Genomic DNA, 25094 nt, shown 5'->3' with positions numbered 1-25094 from the left:
CAGTAACAAAAACGTCTCTGCATTATCCACCCTGTGTTCAGCACAAATCACAAAATCACAGGATAAGCTGAGTTGGAAGGGACCCTCAAAGATCGAATCCAACACCCCCATAAAAGGCACTGTGAAGAGTAATTCTACCCCAGCCCAAACCAGCACACAGAGTAACAGTGTGCATCAAAAGCCAGCCCTTTGAAAGAAAATTGCAGAAATCCCCATGGTCCTTCCCACAGCGGCTGTAGCAAGTGGTTCAGCATATAGCTTTTTTTTCCTCTTTACTAAAGACAAAGCTCCAGTTGTTTGCTCGGCTAAAGCATAACTGCAGCAATGAGCAACGAGGTGAAGAAGGAGCGGAGCCACTCTGAAGGACTCAGCCACTCTGAAGGCCGCTGCCGAGCCAGGGGAAGGCTCAGTCAGTCCGGCGCTCGGGGCCGGACAAGGCCAGCGGCACCGCGGACGCGACGCCCTCCGTCAGCGCGGAGCTACCCCACGTGGCAGCTCCACTGCGCATGCGCGCCAGCCGGCCCGCGTTCCCGGAGGAGCGGGGCGGAGCCGGCCGCGCGAGCGAGCGCGAGGCTCGAGGCAGCGTTGGGCATGCGCGCGGGCTGCGCGCGCCGCACGGGACAGCCATTGGCTCCCCGCCGGGTTTCGGCGGGCGGAAGCGGAAGCGCTCGGGCGCGGGCGCGCATTTCCGCCGGGCGGGCGCGCGGGTTGATTCGCTGTGCGCGGGGGCTCGGACATGGCGGGTGAGTCCCGGCCGGGCCCGGCCGCTCGGGGAGAGGGCGCTGTCGGCGCCTCGCTGTGAGGGGCAGTAGGACCTCGGGGGGAGTGCTGTGACCGGGGGGCAGGGCAGGGCAGGAGAGTACGAGTTCGGGGCCGACGGACGGCGATGAGCGCGGGTGGAGGGGGAATGGGGCGTGAGGGTGGGGAGCGCGGCTGACTCTCTGCCCCCCGGCTCTGATGGTCTTGCTGCTGCTGCTGTCCTCGGCCTCACGGCCCCCACGGTCTGGTAGTGTTAAACCAGAGTGTATCTCCGTGTCTACGTCCACGAGTTTGCTGGGGGTGGACAGGGAATAGAAAACACGAAAATGTTTTTATTTAAAGTTTCCTACCTGAAGTAAGATACAGAAGAACTTTCTTAGGATACTTTTAGAATGAAGGGGAGCTATGCTTGTAAAGCATTTGGAACATACCTGAAGTGAAACATGTCTTCTCTCCTGGATTATGCTGTGGAAAACAGACTAATTGTAGTTTATGTGCATTTTTCTTCTACTTCCGCTCTGGAAGAGGAGTGCTGGCTAAATAATTGCTAGTGGTATACGTGCCACTGTAGTTGATGTACACCTGTTTATGAAAATGACTTAATGCAAACACTTGAAATGTCCTGACACATTACTTAAATAACATGTTAGACTGAATTCGTATTTTGTTACTTATATCTTTAAATATATGTCTAATTCGTAATAACTGAATACTTAATATTTTTATGGTAATGACTTTAATTCTCAGAAACTAAAAAGAGATACTTGTATGCTTTCTAGTTCTTGTTTCTAGTTCAAGAAAACTGCATGAGATAGATCTCTATTCTCTGTATTGATGTGTTGTGACATATTGTAGCTTTTTAAAATTTTGTTCAGCAGTTTTGTGTTGTGTATTTTTTCTTGGTTTATGACCCTTTTTCTAAGATAGAGTCTGAGTAATAATGACAGACTGAACACCTCAACTGTCAAAAAAACCCCTTTTTTTTCAGGACTTACTGCTATGGAGAAGAAGTTGGCTGAATACAAGTGTAATACAAATGAAGCAATTCAGCTGAAGCTAGGTAATACCGCTTTTTAAATATTATACAAATGATACTGAAGTATTTTAGTACCTTCCTATAAAATATATACATGTATACATCTGTGTCAATTTCTCAGTTCTAGTCTGATTAATGTTATGATATTCTCAGATCAAATAACATGCATCTAAGTTGTACAGGATGCCTTGATTTCATTTTTATGCCACCCTAACATAGTTTCTTAATTGAAGTTGTCTGACTAGTGGAAATGTCCATGAACAGCTAGCAGGGCATAAAACAATGTGGATAAACAAATGGAAGATGGCGATTTGGTCATGCTCTTTTTTTTTTTTTCTCAGTTCGCTTTCCTGAGGATTTGGAGGATGACAACACAACATTTAATCCTGAGTATAGCCATCAAGTGTTTGGAGATGAGTAAGTTAAAGTTTCCAGATTCAAATTAATAGGTCCTGAAGAAGAAAGTCGCTTTTAAATCATTAAAAACCAAGAAATCTTGCTAATACCAAGTGCCAGGGAAGAAGTGCTGCCCTGATGCTGCTGCTACACTTGCTGATGCAGGCCAGGATGCCACTGGCCTTCGTGGCCACCTGGGCACGCACTGGCTCATGTTCAGTCAATTGTTGACCAGCACCCCCAGCTCCTTTTCCACTGGGCTGCTTTCCAGCTGCTCTTCCCCAAGTCTGTTACTTGTCATTGTGACCCAAGTCCAGCAGATAACACTCCTGTCCAGCCTAGTGTTGTCTGCCGTCTGGCTTAGTGAGCATTCAGGTCACTGATAAAGACATTAAACAGGGCTGACCCCAACACTGAGCCCTGGGGAACACCACAGGGGATCAGCTGCCTGCTGGATTTGACTCCATTCCCCACCGCTCTTTGGGCGTGGCCATCCAGACAGTGAAGAGTACACCTGTCCAGGCCATGAGCAGCCAGTTTCTCCAGGAGAATGCTGGTATCAAAGTCTCTCCTGAAGTGTAGGTAGAAAAGTATTTTTTCTTTTATTTTGAGTATACTGAATTAATTAGTGCTGGTGTCATTTATTATTTTCGGTAGAGTGATATTCAACAATCTGGGCATAGTTTAAAAAAACCCAACAATAACAACAAAAAAATATCGAGGAAAATTCAGCTGCATGTTTCTGTGGACTTCTTTAAGTAGTTATGTGTCTTAATTTCAATTTTCTTTTGAAAGCATTCTAAGTACTCCAATTAGGATGAACTACCTATATTAAATGTCATAAATTAGTTACACTATTGCATATCAACTGCACCTATCATTGACAATAATTATAATTTTAGTAAGCAGAGGACTCTCCGATCTGTTAGTTTAGCTAACAAGCAAATTCTTGTTCAGGCACTTATATTTCAAATTTTAAATTATGAATGTACTACCATAGAAGAAAAATCCCAGTAAAAAAAAGTTTTAGCTATGCTTTAAAATAGCAAAAAAATTGGCCTGTTTCTTTGTGAACATTACTATTTTATGCGGATTTTTTTTTCAGAAAAGAAATTGTCTATTCTTCATAAGAGTATAGGGTTTGTGTTCAGGCAGCTCATATTTTCAAAGTATAAAAAAGGCTTTTTTATTCTATACTTTTTTTGCATATACTAATTTCTGGTTAGATTGGATAACTAAATAGAAACTGTCAACTAAAAGCTGTCTACATATTGCTACACCTGGTTATCTGTGCTTCGTATGCTATAAATTGAAGTAGTTTATTCTAAAATAATATACTACACTGCAAAGTAATTTTTAATAAATGCTAGCGATCAATTAACGTAAATAACTGTTAATGAGTTAAAGCTGTTGAAAAAGTATAAACACAGTATTAGCTGTTTCAGGTATTCTCTCCTGAGCTATCACAGTAAGGACACAGTCACTGCCTTGCTGAGTTTAGAATATTTCCATTAAAGGAGCGAAACAGTACAAGCAGTGTAAGGCATGATCTCTGTCTAGACAGTGCAAATCCAGTTTGACTCCCTTTTCCTACTAGGAAGCTTACTTTACCTTACTGGGAAGGATTATGTGAATGTCACATGAAATAAAACCACTGTCTTGTGAATGTTTTATTATGTATAGAGTTCCTGGTTGTTATTTTCTCCTTTCTCAGTGAAGTTGCTTTTGGCTACAAGGGACTGAAGATCCTCTTGTATTATATTGCTGGAAACCTGTCAACGCTCTTCCGCATTGAATACACCTCGAAAGTAAATGAGAAGTTTGACTGTGTGGAGGTAAGTGCAGGTCTGCTTCTGTCTTTAACGTGACATTGATAAGGTTTACTTTGGTATGGACAGGAGTTCTAGGTTTAGATTTAGCTCACCTAAATGTGATTTACATTAAAAGCAAACAAACAAAGCTTCCTTTTGCTAAGCTAACAAAAAGCTTTGAACTTCATCTACAGATTTCCCATTCTCTCACTACAGTACAATCAAAATTGTGTCAAACAGAACAGTCAGATGTCAGGAGCGGATACCAAAACCAGTTCCACAAAATAAACCTCAACTTGGCATGTCTATATTTTCATATTAACTGTGACCAGGAGGAGGACTAGCATTGGTGGAGTTTGATTGAGAGAATTCAGTGAGAAGGAAAAGGAGGTTTCTGTAAGCACTTCATGAGATAGTAGGCTTGACTGTGTCTCTCTACATGTGGAGATAAAGTAAGGCAGAAAACAGATTGTGAAGTTCTGCATGGGTATCATGTATGCTTTACATCTTACTTAAAGGAATGTGATAATACAATTACCTGCAGGGGGTTTTTGTTTGGTTGGTTTTTCTTTTTCCGGCAGGTTTTCTAAGCTTACAGAATACTTGTAGAAGAGCTTTTTTTTTTTTTTTTTTCCTCTCCTACTGTCTATGTGCTCTCTGAATATGACTTCAGGCTGTATTTAAGTTAGTAATTTCACATTCATTGGAGTTTATTTAAATAATTGCAAGGAAAGGCCTATTTTCAAAGGAGAAATACATTGGAATTAATTCATTAAATTAATTTTAAAGATTTGTCCTTCCTCATTCTGATTATATTCAGTTCAACAGGCTAAGATCCTGGATATGTCTTAAATACTTTGGAGGCTGGAGCAACATGTCTCAGGAGTGAAAGGTCATGCTCTTCAATCTTACGAAGGTTTATTTTGGGAAATAAGGGAAAAAAAGGAAAGACTGTTGGCAATGTAGTAAACATACTAAAATCAAATGGTCCAACCTTTCACCGGTATAATTTCAAAACAGTCAGAACAGGAATCTGCACCATAGCAGCTTTTTACTTTGTCTATTTTCCGTACAAATGGCAAACCCAATTTACTTACCTGGAGGTCTAAACAAGGTCAGTCTTGCCCTATGCACGCTGCAACTTTTTTGATTTCTCAGAATGGTTGCTTTTTTCAAGCCCTGTTTCCTATACTGAATTTTTCCTCCAATTCCTTAAGGGATTAAGATGGGGACAAAAAAGATCTTTTTTGAGCAACACTTCTGTATGCTTTCCAGAGCATTTACGTGCTTTGACTGAAGCGGAAGGATGTGGTTGCTTTCCCTGTGCTTCCCTTAGTGTTACTAGCGCTGTACATTCAAATAAGCTGCTTGTATTGCTATATCTAAACATACGTAGGAAAAAAGATACGGCTGTAGTCAATCTTTCTGCATTTGTATTTGCCATCAGTTTAACCACCCAAAGATAGGCATTTGCAGAGGTTGAAACATAAGCTGTCATTACAGCAGGATGTTGATTTGAATGCATATTAACATTTATTTTTCTAAATTAACTGTTTGCTCCTTGATGATAATTATACTAGGATGCAGACTATCCGCCACACATGACAGATAATCTTGTGCTGTGAATAGATGGGGTTTAGGAAAGGACAGCAGTTTCTGCCTTTACTATAACTGGTTACAAGTGAGTTGGTATTAGTGCTCCATGAAGTTATTCACATCTTAGGATTTTTTATCCAAATACCCATACAAGCCCATTCAACAGCAGGTGATTTTATTCTGTAATATTGAGTTTGGTTTCATTATCTCTAAAGCAGCTGCTACTATCTCTGCTAGGGACTGACAGAAATATTCATCCCAATGCCACTATTTTTTTTTCCTCCAAGATCTTTTTGAACATGAGGAAGTGATACTATCCTGAAATGTCAAAAGGCAGAACTCCAGTCATATTTATGCATCTTAACATGGTTTAGGTCCATCTTTAGAAAGATATTATTGGGGAAGGCTCAGCGAAGTATGATCATGTTTTGAACAGAAGTTCGCACTTCATTTAGTGAAAGTAGACAGAGTTTATCCCTTGAATTGAGTTGATTCTTTCAAATAACTGAAGAGAAACTGCTTTCTTCCAGTGTAAATATTAATAGCAATGACCTCTGAGTTGCTTGCTGCTTTGAGATTTGCAGCTGTTCCAGTATCTTCCTTTTCATCTGTGTTTTATGATGGGGTAGGGGTAAAGTTTTATTTCACTAAACTTTGCATCTTGCTTTGCAGCTAGTCTATACATTTGCTTTCTACAAAAGTTAATTGAAAAGTATTCTTTCAATGTTTGGTGCTTTTTTAGTGTAATACCGCTGATCACTCCATTGCTCCCCACTGAAATATGTGCATACAATTTTTAGAGAAATCCAACTTTCAAATATGCTTCTATAGTTATTTTAAATTAAATCACTTTGAAACAGCATCTACATGCTGTGCAAATGTCATAGCTGCCTATTAGTACAAGAATAATTTCTGTATTAAAACTACCCAGAGTTAAATGTTATGTACAAAGAGACATTACACACTTAAGCAGTCCTACTACAAATCAAGTGTAGTTAGAAGCCTATACCAGACTCTTTGTCATCACCTCACATGATTCTGATTGTGAAGGTCATACATTACAGGCAGCACTTACATGAACCATAAGCTCAACAACTCATGGCTGGCTTACTTCAGGTTTTTGCATGCTTTATTGTAAGGGCTTTGCCTATGTTAAACATTGCTGCAGTAGTCAACAGGATTGTTTATTTGAAGAGAAACTTGTGTGCATCCATACGAGTATCTTGCTCTGATAAAAGAAATTAACCTTTCGCCAATATCAAAGAAAAGAACAAGGAAAGGCAGTAAATACATTTAGGTAGCTCCTTGGATTATGGGCACCTGAGAGAGAAACGTTTGGAAAGGACCTGCTAAGTAATGAATGTGTCCATTAAAAAGTCCTGGTATTAATGAAATAAATTCTTTTCTAGGTGGTTGATATATCAAGATTACAGTATTCCAGGTCTTACTAGCTGAAAATTGCATGGCTTAAACTTCTGCCACTGCTCAAACTGGGGATTCTGGGATTTGGTCTCTAAGGAGGAGAGATGCTGTTAACTGTAAAAGTCATTAAAGACTATGGTTTCTTGTGTCAGACGCCATTCCAAGGGGAGAGAATTTTTAGGAGACAATAGGTGAAAATATTGGTCATACATAATAGGTGAAAATGTGGTCATACAGAACTGAGATGTATTAGCCAGTGCTTTATTTGCTAAGCCGCTGTCATGTTTTAATTCCTTCTATTGTATTGAAAACAAGACTTTTCTGTGGTGGCAGCCAGTGATGGATGGAAACCTTACAGGCTTTGAGCAGGTCACAGTTTGGCTTCCTTCTCACCACTAGTGAAGAAACTTACAAATGTGAGGAGAAGCAAAATTACTTAAACATTATGTATAAGTACTTCTTACTGTATATTCACCCTTTTTAGATGTCACCCACATAGTCTGAGTTATTGTACTGTTGCTTGGAAATACTGCTTTAATTCTAGATTATTTTTACGTGCTTATTCAGCTATATAAAATGCAAGTCACTCTGGATTCTTAGTTGTGGTTTCCTACAGCTCTGTCAGTAATGCAGACTTAAGATCTGTGTAAACAATGCATTTGCACAATTTAAAAAAAAAAGGCATTTCCAATTTGTGTTTCATAAAAACACCTTTTTTAATGTAGTTCATTGATTCCGAATAAGTGGCTGGGTTTGTGTAATGCCCTTAAATAAGTGTAAAGAAAATGTGTTTTAGCTAATACTGGTTTATGAAGAATAGCAAAGGCTCCAACAAATTATCTTTGTTTTGAGAATGAAATGATTGTAAAGATTGTACATGTTTTAACTGAGTTCTTACACCAGGTATTGCAGAGCTGTATTTTAACTGCTTAATAGCTCTCTCTCTAAATATAAATATAGATGTTGGTAGTACCAAACCATTAAGAATAAAACTTGTTTGTGCTGAACTAAATCTATCTTTTTCTGCACTAAAAATGTAACTGAATGCTAAAGTGCTATTCATTTGCAGGTGCATTGCTTCTGCTTAAGGACCCATGGTTGAAAGGACAGGAATTAGTAGCATGTTGTATTAGCCTTTTGTAGTGTATTTTGTTCTAAGCATCTTAATTTCCCTGTTTTGAATGCTAAGTAGCAAGGGTCTTGGTTTTGAACTAATACCCATCATGCATGTAAACGGTGTGAAAGAGCTGCTTAGTAAGTTAACACAAAGTGTTCTTGTGTCCGTCCTTGTGGAAATAGATACAATACAAACATTACAGCTGAACTCACGGCAAACTCCATTAAGTAAAAACCTGGATTCATTGTCCAGAAGAAAGTTTGAATTGAATGTAAGCTCATTTTGTTGAATGTAATGTCAGGCTTTTAGGGGTTGTATTGAGGAGTATGGTTTTGTTAAGTTGAGACCAATTCATTAAGTTTTATTGCCTGGTGAGAAGCAGTAATACGTTATTGTGAAGCTTCATCAAATATTCATGGTTAAAAAGAAGTAGTAAATGTATTCAATCAAGTGGTCTTTTGGGGGTCTGAAAAGGATTATGAAGTCTGCTCAGCTGATGGTCTCTAACTTTGGTTATCTGAAAAGAGTAATCTCTGAATTAAATTTTGGTGTCAGAATATTTTGTCTTCCACAGTATGTTAGAGTACAGGTCAGATTTGCTGACAGTATTCATAAGTTGTACTATTTTATGTCAAACTTTGTTTTCAAAACTTTCTTTTATTAGAATGCAGGATGTGGTTGTCAGGGTTTGTACTGTGTTTTGCAGCTGATTCTATAGACAGGCATTTCAAGCAGGGGGCCATAAGAATGCAAGAGTGTGCTAGCTGTCACTTTCCTATTTGGGAGCTACTGGTTTTGATCTTTGTCCCTTTTTCTCTACTTAGTTCTGCATCACCTAATACCTCTTGTAAGCTGCTTGTTTGGGAACCTGAGTTCTACAAGGCTGTGTAGCATAGCATAGTCTTCATGAGTTGGTGTCTGGAAAGTCTTGGTTTCTGAATATGCTGCACTTAGAGAGTAGCTATTAATGCTCTTAGTCAAACTTGGACAAATATAACAATTTCTAAACATAAAAATGTTCATGAACTTAGGCTGTAACCAAGAGCCTTCTGATGCTTACAATGGCTGGATTGTGGCATGAATGAACAACAAGAATGCTTGCTTTTTCTTTTTTCTTTTTCTTCCCTTTTTTTTTCTTTAAATTGCTGGTAGATACAGTATGTCTCATATATTCATTTCTTAAGCACAACCGTGACATCAATGCTGTCTTTTTCTAATCTTCCACTGATCCTTCCCCTTTTTGTAATCTCCAGGCAGATGATGTTGAAAGTAAAATTAGAGAAATCATTCCGCCTGGTTTTTGCACAAACACTGATGACTTTGTGTCTCTGCTGGAGAAGGAGGTCAACTTCAAGCCCTTTGGAGTGCTGCTACACACATATTCTATCCATAATGAGGAAGCTGGTGAAGATATAACATACCAGATTTACAAGGTATGAAAACTTAAGTTAAACTTCTGGTTTTGAGTGACCAAATTAAATTTTATTTTGCAGAAATGCACCTTCTGTAGTGATACAACTATAATATGTAAATACTATAATTTTACCCATTTATTAATCATCAACATGCTTTTTTATGTCAGAGAATTTAATTAAGTTTTGCATATTTTTTTCCTCTTGCATCTGTAATAGGTTTCACCTGACTTCTCCTGGCTTTTTCCCTAGGCTGACATGACATGTCCAGGCTTTCGAGAATATCATGAAAGGCTTCAGACGTTCTTGATGTGGTTTATTGAAACTGCTAGCTTTATTGATGTAGATGATGAAAGATGGAACTACTTTCTAGTGTAAGTACAGTTCTAAAGCAACAGTGGACCTTATTACCTCCACAAAGCCTGCATTTTAATTGTGGCTGGCCAATTATTGGAGCAGTATAATGATATTTTTCCCAGGAAAGAAAAACTATTGTTTGTGAGGCTTGAGTTTTCCTCCATTATGCTTTGGGAAAGCTTGAGAATAGAGCTGAATTAAATGCTGTTGTCCGTTAGAGCCCTGAATGTAGGCTTAAACAGTAAAATGAGCTTTGCCTGTGTTTTCTTTTACTTGCCACCTATTCATCTTTATAATAGGCAAGTGCACTGAAGTGCTGTAAAGAGGTCTGATTTATCCAAGTTGCTGCACACCAATTAAGTGAATTGTACATTCAGAACATAGCAGGTGTACCCATTGGGCCCTCACAGAGTAGCTTGCTGACACTGAAAATTCAGTTGGAGAATGGAAAAGAAAATGGACACTGCATGGGAGCGCGACTGTAATTGACCTGCTTGGCTTTCTGTTTTATCTGCAGATTTGAGAAGTATAATAAGGATGGAGCTACGCTCTTTGCGACCGTAGGCTACATGACAGTCTATAATTACTATGTGTACCCAGACAAAACCCGGCCACGTGTAAGGTAATTGGCGGTGTAACTCGTGCCTTGCCTTTTATTTCAGAAGAGGGAACTGCTGAAGTTCCCAATACTTGTTTATAATAGTGTTGATTTGTTTAAAAAAATCCCCATTATTAGCTGTCTATGCACTGATTTATTTCATTGTTCCCTTCTTGAAGGAGAGGGAATCTCAAGTTTTGAATATTTAACAATTTTAAGATTCTGTTAAAAATTACATTTTAACATGAAGATGGCACGCACCTTAATCTAAAATGAAATATCATTTTATTTTTAAGACTTTGCATTATGTTTGCAAATGCTTGCATTTGAACTGAAAAGGCATTCCTTTGTCTGTAGCCAGATGCTGATCTTGCCACCATTCCAAGGAGAAGGCCATGGTGCTCAGATGCTTGAAACAGTTCATAGATACTATATGTCTTCTCCTACAGTACTTGATATAACAGGTTTGTGTTAAATTTTTAATAAGCAGCTTTCACAGGTTGTTAGCCCACAAGCTAACTTTATGTCCATTTGTCTGAATTTAAAGCCTTTTGAAGATTTAGCTTCTGCTCAGTTCAGGATTAATGGTACCCTGGTTTACAGAAGTGTATATAATGTAGCTTCTTAAATACTTTACTCAGAGAACAGCACACCAGGAAAATTCAATCCCTAGCGTGAATGGATTACCAGCTAATTAACTATTTTATTGTGAGAGAGACAGCTGAGTTTGCCAAGAGATCAAGCTCTGTCAAATTCCTTGTTCAACTTACCCCATTAGCCAAAACTCAAACTTGAGGGGGGGACACAACACACCTAACTAAAATAGCATATTAAGATTAGTGTGCAAACTGAAATTTTGCAGACAGTAAAAGTCTGTAGAGAACTTGTGCTCTAGGAGCACGTATTGCTGGCTGAAGGTATCCATGATATTAGGTGTGTGTGCGCAAATATCTAAAAATAAAAGATTGTGGAAATGGCAGGTAAAGGGTCCATGTGCATAAGAAAAATAACATTAAAAATTGCCATAAGCATGACGTCAGTCCTGTGGTTTCAAGTCTAGCGTAGGAAGAAATGCAGTTCAAACACATTGACCATTCAATTCTGTGTGTAGTCTCATCTTGGTTAGAAATAACTCTCCATTCTAATTGAAATCCAATAGACCACTTGCTTTCATAATGCGTTGTTGCAAGATCATCATAAAGTAATCCACCTTGTCATTTCAATCCAGTTCGTGGGAACCTAAGAAAGTATAACTTAGTTTATGCAACAAGAACTCATGTGCATCATGTATTTATTTACTTTTTCCTTTTAATAGTACAAGCCTTTATGTAGCTTTTATAATTGAGGATGAACAAAGTCTTAGCATGGTACTGCATAAATCCTATGACATGTTCATGGCTCAGTGCCTTAAGTGCAGGGTTGTAGCAAACAGTAAATCTGCACTAAAATAGGGTTCAATTTTTATGGAATGAAGCAGGAGAAAGCTTGCAATATTCTACATAGCACTCAAGTTATGAAAGTTAAGGCTCTTACAGAATTATTTATTGCCCTTTTTGAGGGGGACATTTGGCTTGGACAATTTTAATATAGCCAGGATATTTAGTTACATACCATCTAAAATTGTGAAATAAAGCATTTAACCTTTCTGGAAAGAGGAAATGACAATCTAGTTAATCTCTTTGAAAAAGCTAATTATTTACAAATTAAAATTACTTCTGAATTTCACATTTGCAACAAATATTTTGTTCGGCTTAAACCTTGTCATCCTGACACAAGCAAAAAATATGCTGATGGTGCTTACTGGACAGAAACTGCCTCATTCTTCTTTTAACTAATCTGAGTGCAAAAGAATGAATCAATTTAGTTTAGGGCACTTCTCCAATCTCTTTTGCAGAATATATGCTATAAGGCTTGCCATGCAAGATCATGCACAATACATTTTAACCCAACCCAAAAAATAAATTGTTAGTTGTGCGGTGCCACATACATGCAGCAAAAGCTTCTATCCTAGTCCTTCTTGGTAACTTTGTTTTGCTTTTGATCATCCTAAAACTGCAAATTTTAACTATTTACAGTGTACCTCAAAACTAAAGGAAAATACAGTTGGGATATAACCTGGTTAGCAATAAACTCCACAGTGCTAGCTCCCATAAAAATGAGTGTTGAAAGGGAAGCATGGCCCTGCTACTTCTTTGTAGTGAGCTTGTCTAAAGCAAGGAAAAGAAAATACATTCACAATGTTGTACATATTTTCCTTCTGCGTTAAATAGTTGCATATGGGCTCATGTTGATGTTAACTGAGGCTAGTTCTCAATTTCAGGGTTTTTTTTCTAAAGCAACAGTTTTGATAGCTATGCTGTCTTTAAGTAACTTGAAATCTAAGCTTTTGCTTAGGTCATTTCAGCCTTTTTATTTTGGATAATCTTGTCTGTTGGGTCCTCATACCTTTTTCTTCCTTCCTTCCTTCCTAACAAAGACTAACTCCTGGTCAATACATGACTTCAGCTAGTTTATTTGTATACAGTAGGATATTTTCACCAGTCTTTTCCCATGTTTTCCCTTTCGTTTGTGTTTAGTAGTTCTACCACTGTCAAATATAGAATAGACTAAAGATAAAAGAAAAAGGGTTTATAGACTAGTCTTCTTTTCCCAATGAATTAAATGGGTTTAAACAAGTCAGTTTCATAATACTGTACAGCACTGCATACACAAAATATTAGAAGTTTCTGTGACCTGTTTGAGTCTACTGTCAAACATCTAAACCTGTGATAACAGTGCTTACAATTAAGCACAGCTGTTTATATACTGATGAATACTGTGTCTGCTGTTGTTTTCCATAGTTCTTTGTAATTACATACCAGAGATGAGAAAACAAATAATTCTGATAAGCTTTTTTTATTCTTTCTAGCTGAGGATCCATCTGAGAACTATGTGAAGCTTAGAGACTTTGTTCTTGTAAAGCTCTGTCAAGATTTGCTTTGCTTTTCCCCAGTAAAGTTAATGCAAGGTTTCAGTCAAGAAATGGTGACGGAAGCTCAACAAAAATTGAAAATAAATAAGGTATTAAATCAGTTGTAGTTGGACATATTCTTATCAAACTAGTACAATACAATTTAAACTTAGAGATGGAGACATGGAATTTACACACTGTGGCTTATTTTGACAGTTCTTAAGCATATATCTGGAGATACGTGGCTCATGGTTTTAGATAAATGCCTTTTTTACCTACAAATTCTGTTGTAAATAGAATTTGACATGGTTTTGATTTCTTTCAAGAGTATTTGTGCAAATAAGTGTTGCTTTGGGAATGCAGAATGCTTAAGTGGCAAACACCTTACTAATGCAACTCTAAATACTTAAAGAGTTAAATTGAACAATTAAATTTTCTGGTAATCTTAAGTTATTCATTTTTGTGTATGATAGTGAAATAGCAGAGTTGCTTAATTAAAAATTATTTGAATGTGGTTTAGTGAAGACTTTAAACCTTGAGGGATGGGGACTGTGAAGCCATATTCAGATGTGTTCGTGAAAATGGTATAGCTTATATAGGGAAACTGCATCTGCAGCCTTCTATATTTTAAACCTGAAAGGATAAATAAGTTTCATTTGGTTTTTTAACACTATATAAACATGTGCTAGTGTAGCAAACAAATCACTTTATTTTTGTTCTGTTGTTCAGCAAAAAAATACTTCGTATTAAATTCTGTTTTCATACAGATACAGGTTATACTAATATAGTATCAACATAATTTTTTTTTTCTCCCTAGACGATGTACTTTCTGGTTCTGATACCAAAAGCACTTCAGTTTTTCCATTTACTGTTGAATTTTCTTCCCTAGTAAACAGAAAACTTTAAATATTGTTGTTTCATTTTCATATTTAGAACTTTCAGGGGGGCTTGTGAAGGGCAGTAGATACATGTGGATTATTAAAATTAGCCAAGTGGATACTGATTGGTATTGCTTAATGTCACTCTAGTTCCAGTTCTTGTTCTTAGAAGTGTTTTTGGACTCTGGCTTCTGGACTTTCTGCTGTTCACTTAGAGCAAGTCCTTGAAGTACCTCTACAGCTGGTGCAGCACTTGAAAGATCAGACACTGGCTGCATGGAAGAAAATGATTTTGAAGTGAAAATAAAAATATTTATTCATTGAACCCACCAGATAGGAGGACAGATTGCCCATACCCCTGTCTTCTGATAAGATGAAGAATTACTCTAATATTTCAGTATTTCTTCACTTGGAGTTCTGTTGAGTGACCTCTTTATTCAGATGTGGTTTTTATTCTCCTTTCTGTTCATTAGCAACACACAAGACGAGTTTATGAAATTCTCCGATTGCGTGCAACAAATATGGGTGATGCAGAACAGTCCAGAAGCTATCGGTTGGATGTTAAAAGAAGACTGATTGGGCCCTATAAGGTGTATATGACTTAAGTATCATTTAAAATTTATTTCAAGGCTAATTATACTTGATTTTACTTTCATTTCCATGAATGTAGTTGATGCCAATTATGTTGCCAATCAACTACCATTAGTTATGCAGTGTTCAACTGACATATATACAGATGCAGAGGACATTTGTATATAGCAGCACTGAAGATCATGTGTTTGGCTCCTGACTGTTTTCTGCCCAGTTTCAGCAGGAGGTTACTATTAAGCTTACTCTATCTAGCTACAAGTGGCATTATGCCCAGGTAGGTTTAAGGGGGGGAAAATGGTCAGTTAACTGAAGAGGTTAAAAACAACAAGCCAGAAATTTGAGGAGAGGTAAAGTTTGCACTGCAGACTAGGTATAGTTTAGATTGCTGTTCTAATTCTTTGCTAGGTCTTAAGAAAACAGCTTGCTAGAAGTAATCAAGTCATGTCAACATAGAACTCCATGCAGATAGAATATAAAATAATACTGGCAGTAAAATTCAAGCAAGTACTAAACTTAGGACCAAGTAATTTTCTTAGTTCCTATTAATTATGCATCCTAGGATTTTCAGTGTGGTTGGTCTGTGTTGCATAAACTGACCCTTTGAGATACAGATTTTAAAAATAATATCCTAGTGGCTAAAGGCATCAGTCCTTGTGTCAAGAGTCAGAAAGGCCACAAATAAATCTAGGTTTATTGCTGTAACTAGCATGTTAGCTACTGTTGTCAGTTAAGTACTTGCCAAGCAACCCAAAATCCTCTATATAAAGCTACACAGGGTACGATGAGTACCTCGATTAGCTTGAAAGCCTTCCTAAAGCAGCATTTACCCTGTTACACCAAAATAACAAAAATGTGCTTGTAATCATGTTGGGCTTACAGGGGCTGTTAGTAGAAATGAGAGGCCAGCATTGTATTAAGTACCTATCTGATCTGGTGATAACTCTATGTCATGCTGAGTGGCAGGACCTTAATCAAAACACGCTCTCTTTCACGAGTGTCTTGTCTCATTCGCTAGATTTCACCCAGTGTCCACTACAAATAAGGTGATTTTTCAGCAACTGTTTTTCATGACTAATGCATGATTTCAATTCACTCACTCAGAACTGAGGTCCTGTAGGCAAAATCCAAAATTCCATAAGCAGCTTCAATTCTAGTGCTTCTAGCAGCTGTTTCCACTTCAGCCTTTGCACACAATAAGTGCATGGATAATGAATGGATTTTGTATTGCTAAGTATGCAATATTGCTACTTTAGAACATTGCTTTTTTAGTTTTTTTGTTATCTCAGTGTGGATTCAAAAGAATCCTTAAAGCAGCTAACACCTTTTTTCCCTGATCTTAAATTTCGTGTTCTGAAATAGTCATCTTGTTTATGGTAGCTCTACTTGGTAAATAGCTTACTCATACACTCATTTAAACAATTAAATTTTAGTCCCAGTGCTGTTTTCAAAAACTTTTCAGAAATGTAATGAAACTCTCTTTTAATATAGAGAGGGTAATTTTGTGGGGGGAACCAAACTTCATAAACATATAATCAGGAATATTACTGCATACTCTAATACTGGTATCATTATTGTATAAACCGTTGGATAGCTTCATTTGAACAGTGCTGTACAGATGTAGAATAATTCTAAGTTGACACTACCTTAGTTTAATAAAAATGGTATTCCATCTTAGAAATATTTCCTGGCTAACATTAGCAGTGAAAAAAACTATATGCAGAAACCTCAGGGGGGAAAACATGTAATACCTCTGCTGCCCTTGAAGTTGTTACATTAGCAAGGAGGCGGTTGCTAAAGATACTGAGACCTTTATGTATGTGGCATCACTAGACTGGAATGACTGGTGCAAAAGGATGTGTTGCTCTCTGTATAAGTAGTACTTATATAGGAAATAAAAGAATTGGTATATTAGTGACCAGGGCGTCATGCTAAGGTAATTTAAAGGATGAGCAGCTTGTGAAATTTCAGTTTCACTGTGGCTTCTCCATTTCTGATGAACTCTGCTATTTATTAGTGAACTGTGCTGGTAGATATGTCTCCTTGATCAGGTCTTTGTTCTTCTTGTCATCCCTGTTGGAAGTAAATACCACTGCTGCGCTGCTTTTCTTAATTGTAATACTTTGTTTGCTACTTGAAGAAAATATGCTTTTCTGCCCAGCCCAACAACTTGCTCCCAAAGCATCCTCTTGAAATTGCCCAGGTAAAATGTTACTGATGGCAGTTTTCAGAATCTTGTGTACCTGGATATGCTTGTAGTATATTTGGCGGGGAAGCGGATATTGAAATGACTGGTTATCTGAAACATGCAAAGAGAGTTTGCTTTTTAGCAGTAATCTGGAACTTAAAGATGGCCTAATGCTACAGTATCAGATGTATTGAGCATTTAAAAGCTGGCACCCTTTTTTCAGAACTAATGTTTATAACCTAAACAGATACCTCCTGTTAATTAGGCAGACTTTGAATTAATTCTAGAATAAAGCTTTAATTGTTCTAGTGACAGAAGCTTGGCTAGACGGTACTCATTTCTATTTTCATTTGGGCAGCTCATCATATGTTTTGAGTACCTTACTCATTTTGACTACATAGAGCTAATGTGAATCTAAAATTTAAACATCTGTGCTGCTTTTCACATCCTTTCAACAAGGAAAGGTTTCTTGATTATTGGCCAGAAATGTTCCTGAAGGCCTCATCAGGAGTTAAGTACAGAACCTCCTTTTCTGAACTGAACTTTGCCTATCTGTGGAATCTTTGAGAGATTATAAAAGTTTTTCTGGTCTTACTCATTTACAGTTTACTGTAGTTTCCACTCCTCCCTCCTGACCCTCTGCATCAATCACAGAAAGAAGACAAATAGTTCATAAGTGTAAAATTAGAGCACAGAAGGGCTTTGATTTTGAGACAGTTAGAAATAGAATAATTTGGTGAAATTTTGTTGTTTTAATACATCTGATTCCCTAGGTATTGCTAAGATTTATTGGTAAGATACCAGGCATACATAATGCTTTTTTTATTTTTTTAAATGAAATGTTGAATGATATTCTGCTTTTACAAAGCAAGAGAAGACTGAAGAATGGAAAGTACCTGAAGAACTGAGTAGTTCAGAAATAAGTATCAGCTGTATAAAAGTATATCTGGGTAAAGAAAATACAAAAGTATTTTGAGGTGTTTTTAAGAAACAGGTAAAAATCACATGTCACAGAGCAAGGACAATTCATCATCTTCTGTACAAATATGTTTATGCTTATAAATAATCTTACTGCATTTCAGTGCTGCTACTGCTAGTCCCTGGTGACTTGAATAATTTGTAAGAATTTGTGAAACTTTTCTGTGTACTGGAGACTTAAAATTAATTTTTTATAGTCAGTTATAGGGAAATTAGTTGGCTGAACAGTCATGTGATGGGACACCAATGTAATTAATGTCAATGTAGGACTAAATATCCTGGTCAGATTTCTACAGTCAAGTTTCTCATGCCACACATCTTCAGTAGTGGGTGTACTGTTAGACTTACCTGGAACAAAATTTGAAACCATTCTTCCGTTCACTACCTCATTGGCAATAGAGAAACTATGAGCCTTTAATAGAACAAATTTACTAATCAAACATTGTTACTGCTTCTCTTGGGATTAGGGACATCTTAAAGAACTAGATACTGAAATGGAATAAATTTTAATAAAATACCATATTCTTTATAATTACTGGTTGTGTTCAAACTACTATTTGTTTGATTGCTTAGAAAAAACAGAGAGAACTTGCCAAGATGAGAAGGTGTCTAAGACCAGAGGAGATGACTAATCAGTTGAACCAAATAGACCTAAGCTTGCAACGTGAACAGTTAGAAGAGAGCTTCCAACAGCTTGTTTCAGATTACCGAAGAGTCCTAGAACGACTTGCACAAGCATGAGGATCCTACCTGTACAGGAAACTTGCAGATATCTATACAGTGTTGTAAAGCACATCCTTAATTGCTACTTAACTGCAAAAAATCTCATGTGACGTTTTAATCACATTAAAGGTGACTTGTGTTTCTGTGCATTTTGAATATTTTCTATTTTTGTGTTGTAGATTTTAAAATGTTGTACTTTAGGTTTGGGGGCACTTCTTGATGAAATAAACAATGTAGATTCTCAGATACAGTGTTACTTCAATTGTATGAATTTTCTTCTACCCTTTTGTTTTGATCAAGACTGAATATATATTTGAATAGCAAGTTAATATATCAATCTAAGCAATCTCTTAAATTTCTCCTAACCTGATTCTCCTCGGGTTGTTCTCCTTGGATCCTATTGTACGGTGTATGGCCTGTGCAGGTTTAATGTCACAGGAGCAGGTTACAAGATTGGTTCTGTGGTGTCTCGGGTGTTTCCTGTGTACAGACTCTTTACCCTTTGCTAAAAGTGGATCCTGCTGCTGGAAGCTAACAGACCCATTCTGTTTAAGCCTCTAAAGTGCCTGAAGCACATTCTTTTTTAAACCCTCAAGTTTTCAGGTTTATGATTTTCAGGAAGATACCTCACAGTTGGGGAGCCATCCAAGACTTTGTGAGGACTCCAAAAGCACTCCTACTGGTGAAAGAAACAAATCTGTAGGAAGCAAGTGCCTTTATATAGTTCCTTGATTCTATTCTGCTATCCCTTGCTTCTCAGACCTGAGGTTAGTTCTTAAAGATCCTGTCAGTCCTCCCTCAAAGGAAAAAATTTTCATCTTTTCTGGTAGTTCAGACTTTAGAGAACTTAGTCTGAATAAGGATCATTGAAATTTATTAACCATGTTTGATGGTGCTAATGGGATTCAGGTCCAAGCTTTCAAAACTGGAGTTTGTAGGTTGACAGTTCTCCACTATCTGATGTGATGTGGAGGAAGTGAAATAATTTTTAAGTGTTTAGAATCTGTGGCATTTTTTGTATTTTCTATTAAATTATTTTTAGAAATTTTACTTCTGGATTAGGATATCTTTTCTGTATGATATGTCTTTCATCTACTATAGTATCCAAATCTATTAATCAGTAGTAACAATTGTTAAAAGACCTTTCCTGATAGTAGTAAGTCTAAGTTGGGGAACTTGGGGTTTGTTTTTTTTCTTTGGTTGGTTTTGGTTTTTTATTGAACATGTTCAGATCTTGGTGATAAGTCAGAAGTGGGAAAGATGAACTGAAGAATTGTGCTTAAATTTGGTTCCTGCATAGAGATCCAGGATACTTGCGATGCTTCTGGGGCAGCCTGCACTAACACTCCCTGATCTTAAGCCATTTAAGGAACTGTAGGAGTGACAAGAAGAAACACTGCCTAATGGGCTGTTTGCCCACTTAGAAATTACTGAGCCAGAAAGCACAGAATTGCTTTCCTTAATCACAATTTTCTTTTGCGATTCACAAATAGTGAAACTTCTCTCACGCAGTGAGGAGGGCAGATATATTTTTTCATAACGCACCAGAATTTTTTTTTCTTTTTATGCTGACACAGTTGAAAGAGTTTGAACTAGTGCTTCCAGTTCCTTTAGTGGTTTCTCATTCCAGTATGGTCTTGGGAATATTCTCAGATGTTGGGATGTGCCTGTGAACTGCAAAACTGCTTGGCAGGAAAAATGGGAATAAACAGCCTCTTAGAGGCTAGAAACTTTGAATCCTTCCATCCTGCAGCAGATTACAGCTTCTGCAGCTCAGCTGCCAGGAAAGACTGTGTGAGTACACACTAATCCATTACAGTAAATTAAGTCAATTATCTGAAGCAATCTTCATCAGCAAATTAAACTAGCACTGCTGACTTTGCCTGAAGTGGTCTTAACAGTCTGGACTATCCCTTGGCAAAGAGAAGGAGGCAATAATCTTGTTGGACAGCTAGAAAACTGCAACAGCTCTTCTGACACTGCTTGGGGGGGTCATATGCCAGTTTCCTTCAGTAGGCTTCTGGGGTGCATCTGTTCAAGCTAACATTTTAGAGACTATGCATTCATGGTGGAATTGACTAAATACCCAGATCTTAGGATTCTACTACATGAAGTCCTAGCTTGCCAGTCCAGGTATTTTGTTCATGATTTTCAACAGGATAAATTTCACCTACAAGTGAGCTTCAGGATGCTAGTCTCAGAAGTACACACAGCAGCAACTCCAGTTGTTCAGTGAGTCATACTGTGAAATAAAAAGTTTAATACTATTTATAAAAGTTTAATAAGTTTTGTGTAATGTTTGTATTAATGTAACTAAGAACAGGAACCTCCTACTATATTTAAACAAATACTTTGTGGTGTATTACACTACTCGTGTTGTTTGACTTTTGCATGGTGAGAAGACCTGTGAGCTACTAGCAGCTGTCTGTATGGAATTGCAAGTAGATACTGGAGGGGTTCAATTGTGTGGATTTGTGAGCTGACAAATTAACACTGAGGCTTAGTAGCAACTCTTTCACTGTAGATGTTGGGAGCATGAGAATTGGATAGCTGAAGCTGAATGCTATTGGAGCCCTTTCCTATTCTGGGCACAATGTGATGCTAAAGTAATCCTGGATTAAAAATATTTTTGTTCAAATACTTAATCTGTTATCCTAGGTTTCTTAAGCTGCCATTGTTCTTTTCAGTTATTACTAGCTAACAGAAACTTAAAGCAAACACTAATTATAGTCTTACTAATAATAGGTTTATGTGACTTTTTTTCTGCATTTTGGTAAAATCCAGATTCTTCAGTCACTTCACTCAAATTTCAAGTGAAACTTTGCACAACATACTGATAAAGCATTTTAGAGAGTTTTTTACATTTGAATATTCTTTTCAGAATGTGCATAAGATCTGTAAGTATATTTGTAAAGTTTTTCATTGTAGATGCTTCTGGTATCTATTTATCACTTACAAATCCAGCCACAGCAACAGTGAATCTACTTCAAGAAAATTCAGTAGGGTATCTAAAAGAGTGAATTTAGTTCAGTTGGCAGAGACGTGGTTTTTTTCCAATGTAAAGCTATTGTCAATGGTGCTAATACATGATTTTGTCCTAAGAGGTAAATAAAGCTCTGAAAAGTGTTTTATGTTCAGAAGCCTGGGTCAAACTGTTCCCTTTCAGGTATTTTGAAACATAAAAGTTACCTACTGCAGATACTAAGAAACAACTTCTTGCTCAAAAACTAATAATCTCAAGAAATACAGCAGAATACCTATAGCTTCAGAACTGAGGAAGCAAACTACCAGAAGCTGCAGGATTTGAAGGACACTAACTGCTGTAGTTGGGGGAATAAAGATCTGTGTGTTGCTGGAAGTGTCTTGGGCAGCAAATGTCTTTGCTTCCTACGAACCAACATACAAAGCTGCTATGTGGCAGTTTAGGCAATTCAAGACTGACCTATTGTCTCTCTCTGCAATGTCAGCAGGAGGGTAAGCAGCCCATAATGTCTGTATGAAGGATTTGTGTGTGCTTACATAGATTTTTTCAATTCCTTTTTTTGTCTCTCACTGAGACTTTGTTGCTCTTTATGCTTCTCCTTTATCGTATTTGATGACTGTCAGACACTAGAAAGCTTGAAAATCTTATGTTGCATATTTTGCCATTTTATCTTTCCTCGCTGTGTCAGTTCTGACCTGGTTTCTTCAGTATCAAACTGTTAGAACTAGAAATACCTGTTACATTGGTAAGCCTATAGTATAAAACCTTGGATTTTCAGCTTTCAAATTTAAAATGATTCTATAATGCTACTGCTTTGTGAAACATTGCTTGCTAGGATAACTTGGACTTGAAAAAAGACAGCAGAGTAAAATATTAACATCTGTATCTCATATGCAAATATGTGTTGCAGATATTTCCATTTTCTGGGAAAAAAAAAAAAAGCCTAAAGTAATTGGAAATATTTTTCCCCATGTTGTCAGTAATTTCAGCTGGTTTATACTGCTAGCTCTTTTCTCCAATGATCAGAAAGATTTCAATCTAACAGAGTTCTATTAAAACATTTCATTTACAAAAGGCAGTTAACCACACCAGCGACAATATTTGGAATTGTGAGGCTAAAAATTTAGTGCAGCCAGTAAAAATGGAAGGCGATTACACAAAGCAATACAAATAGATGTAAGTTCAGCTCAGGCAGGGCATGCTATCTGCCATCATACTGGCTTATAACTGGTGGGAAAATTGTAGGAATGAGCTTGCCTCCCTATCACTCATCTTTTTTACAATGTAAAAAGAAAAAATAATACAAATACGAGTTTCTACTCATAGCTACTCATTCAAATACATGCATGCTTACCAGGTTCTTTGTTCCTTGAGCTAAAGCCTTCAGTAACATACATTGCAAGAAACAAGATTACACACTGTGCATCTGAGCTTCCTTTTAGATCTAGAATGGCACAAAGGATCGTTAATCTAACAGTTTTCAGATTTCCATGTTCAAAATATTTTTAATTCTCTAGACTAGAGGCAGAGAGAAAAGGGCGAAGAAAATGTCCTACTTTGCTTCTTGAAAGCTCATTTCGCATATAAGGCTCGAACCCAAATTGGAGGAATCTCAGGTAACAACACAATGAAGACAAAGCCTTGGGAAGAGGATTCAGAATTCCCTCTTTGCCTTTACAAAAAATCTATATAGCAGGAGCAGTACTGTGTGTGCACTGGTTTTTTTTTCTGAGAGTAGCACTAGCTTCTTTCTTTAGTAAATAAAGGACATGTAGTGCTGTAAACATTCCTCACACAGGAGGTATGTGCTCCATTTGTGGTTGTTGCACAGTTTGAGCTGAAGAGATAAAACGTAAAGAAAATCTAGATCAATGGGAAGAGCTTGACATCCTTTTTTTTGTTTCTAAATGGTAGGGCAATAAGCAAGGTGTTCCATGTTCAATAGCTGCTATTTTTAGATGCTTCCCTTTCTTCTAGGTAGGCTTTTCTCTGAGCTATATGGGGTGTTCATGTTTTAAAACTTCATAGTTTCATGGAAAAGAGAAAATCTTTGCCTAGAATGAATTTAGTATGATAGGGACCTCTAAATATGTCATTTTTCTTTCCCTAGAGCTGTGATGCAAGTTCTATTTGGTGTAGCTTTCCCTGGTTATATATATTTGTATCACTGATGTAGGAGGTTTCTGGGTTTTTGCAAGTTCAGGGGTCCAAACTGTCTCCCCCTGGATCAGATGAACATCAGTGCTGAAAAAAAGAACACCTATTTGTCATTAGAGCAAGGACCCAAACAGCACCAGCCTCATCAGCAAAAGCTGCGGTGGAACTAAATAATCTTTCAAGACAATTTTAAATAGGGAAGTCTAAGCCTAACCTCAGAAGTATCCAGCTGCTACACTTCAACTAGAAGTGTGTTTCTATATTGCTCTATATAAGATTTCCTGTGTATATAAGATGTAACTGTTGTCTTACAGGCTGTTACAAGACTGCTTTGAAACTTGCATGTAAAAACTTATCTTTGTGTCTTCTTTAGTACACTTTTGCTTATTTTAATATGCCAATTTTGGGAGGAAATAAAGTTGAGGTTCTACATTTAGTGCTTGGTGGCTTTAACAGCACAATGGTTTGACAGAACCAATGTAAGTGAGATGGGATACAAAGCATTCTTCAAGGAGAGTCTTTCACACAGACGTGTTGAATAAACCCTGGGCTGAAAAGTGGTTTCTCCAAAGCTGCCTCTCAACCTGAAGCTCATAACAGCTTGAGACATCACTGTCCATCTTAAACATTTCAAGGGATATGTCAAACGTAACCAAAAGACAATTATACACATGAGGAAAAAAGTGATGGATTTTCTTTTGATGACAGAACTTGAACACAGTAGAGTATGATTTTTTCAGGTTTGCTGTGTTGGGATCTGGTATATCTCTTTTCAGAGATATTCATCCCCATTTTACTGCTATAAAGGTCTGAAAAACTATATGCTTTGTTTATATTTCTTAGTAAAAGCATAAATTAGACACTACTGAATAATGACTGTTGTTAGATTTAAGATTCATCCAGAGACTGCAAAAATTACATAGTTCACTTGAAATGTAATTGATCATAATTTGATTGATCCCCTCTTGTTTTCTGGCATGCAAAAATAATTGGTCCAATCTAACCACTAGCTAGTACCTACAAGTATTTGTGAAATAGCCTGACACTTAAGGACAAGTTAATTACAAAGGTGGTAGCAGCATAACTGGAATTGCCTCTATTTTTTTATGCCATCAACCAATTTTCAGGCTGTTACTATAAGGAAT

The 25094-nt window shown here is 37.3% G+C and overlaps 1 protein-coding gene across 2 annotated transcripts; it reads left to right on the top strand.

The window, feature by feature from the left end:
- Nucleotides 1-675: 675 nt before the first annotated feature.
- Nucleotides 676-19055, top strand: HAT1 (histone acetyltransferase 1). Of its 2 annotated transcripts, XM_048309534.1 has the most exons (11): nt 676-743; nt 1748-1819; nt 2137-2212; nt 3906-4026; nt 9391-9570; nt 9802-9923; nt 10424-10528; nt 10862-10968; nt 13413-13564; nt 14806-14922; nt 18660-19055. In XM_048309534.1, exons 1-11 carry the CDS (start codon nt 737-739, stop codon nt 18825-18827), a joined length of 1227 nt encoding a protein of 408 aa, XP_048165491.1. In that variant the 5' UTR covers nt 676-736; the 3' UTR covers nt 18828-19055. The 2 variants fall into 2 exon arrangements, with proteins under 2 accessions (XP_048165491.1, XP_048165492.1); XM_048309535.1 differs by lacking the exon at nt 14806-14922.
- The last annotated feature ends 6039 nt before the right edge of the window (nt 19056-25094 follow it).

The sequence above is a fragment of the Corvus hawaiiensis genome, chromosome 7 (genome assembly GCF_020740725.1).
Source record: "Corvus hawaiiensis isolate bCorHaw1 chromosome 7, bCorHaw1.pri.cur, whole genome shotgun sequence".
Taxonomy (NCBI): domain Eukaryota; kingdom Metazoa; phylum Chordata; class Aves; order Passeriformes; family Corvidae; genus Corvus; species Corvus hawaiiensis.
The sequence above is the reverse complement of the archived record's forward strand: the minus strand, read 5'-3'. Positions and strand labels throughout refer to the sequence as shown.

What these genes read in the sequence shown, in the direction of transcription:
- HAT1 (XM_048309534.1), top strand. An exon ending in AAAACCCGGCCACGTGTAAG is followed by an intron (nt 10,529 to 10,861) that starts GTAATTGGCGGT and finishes CTTTGTCTGTAG; the next exon opens with CCAGATGCTGATCTTGCCAC. An exon ending in TACAGTACTTGATATAACAG is followed by an intron (nt 10,969 to 13,412) that starts GTTTGTGTTAAA and finishes TATTCTTTCTAG; the next exon opens with CTGAGGATCCATCTGAGAAC.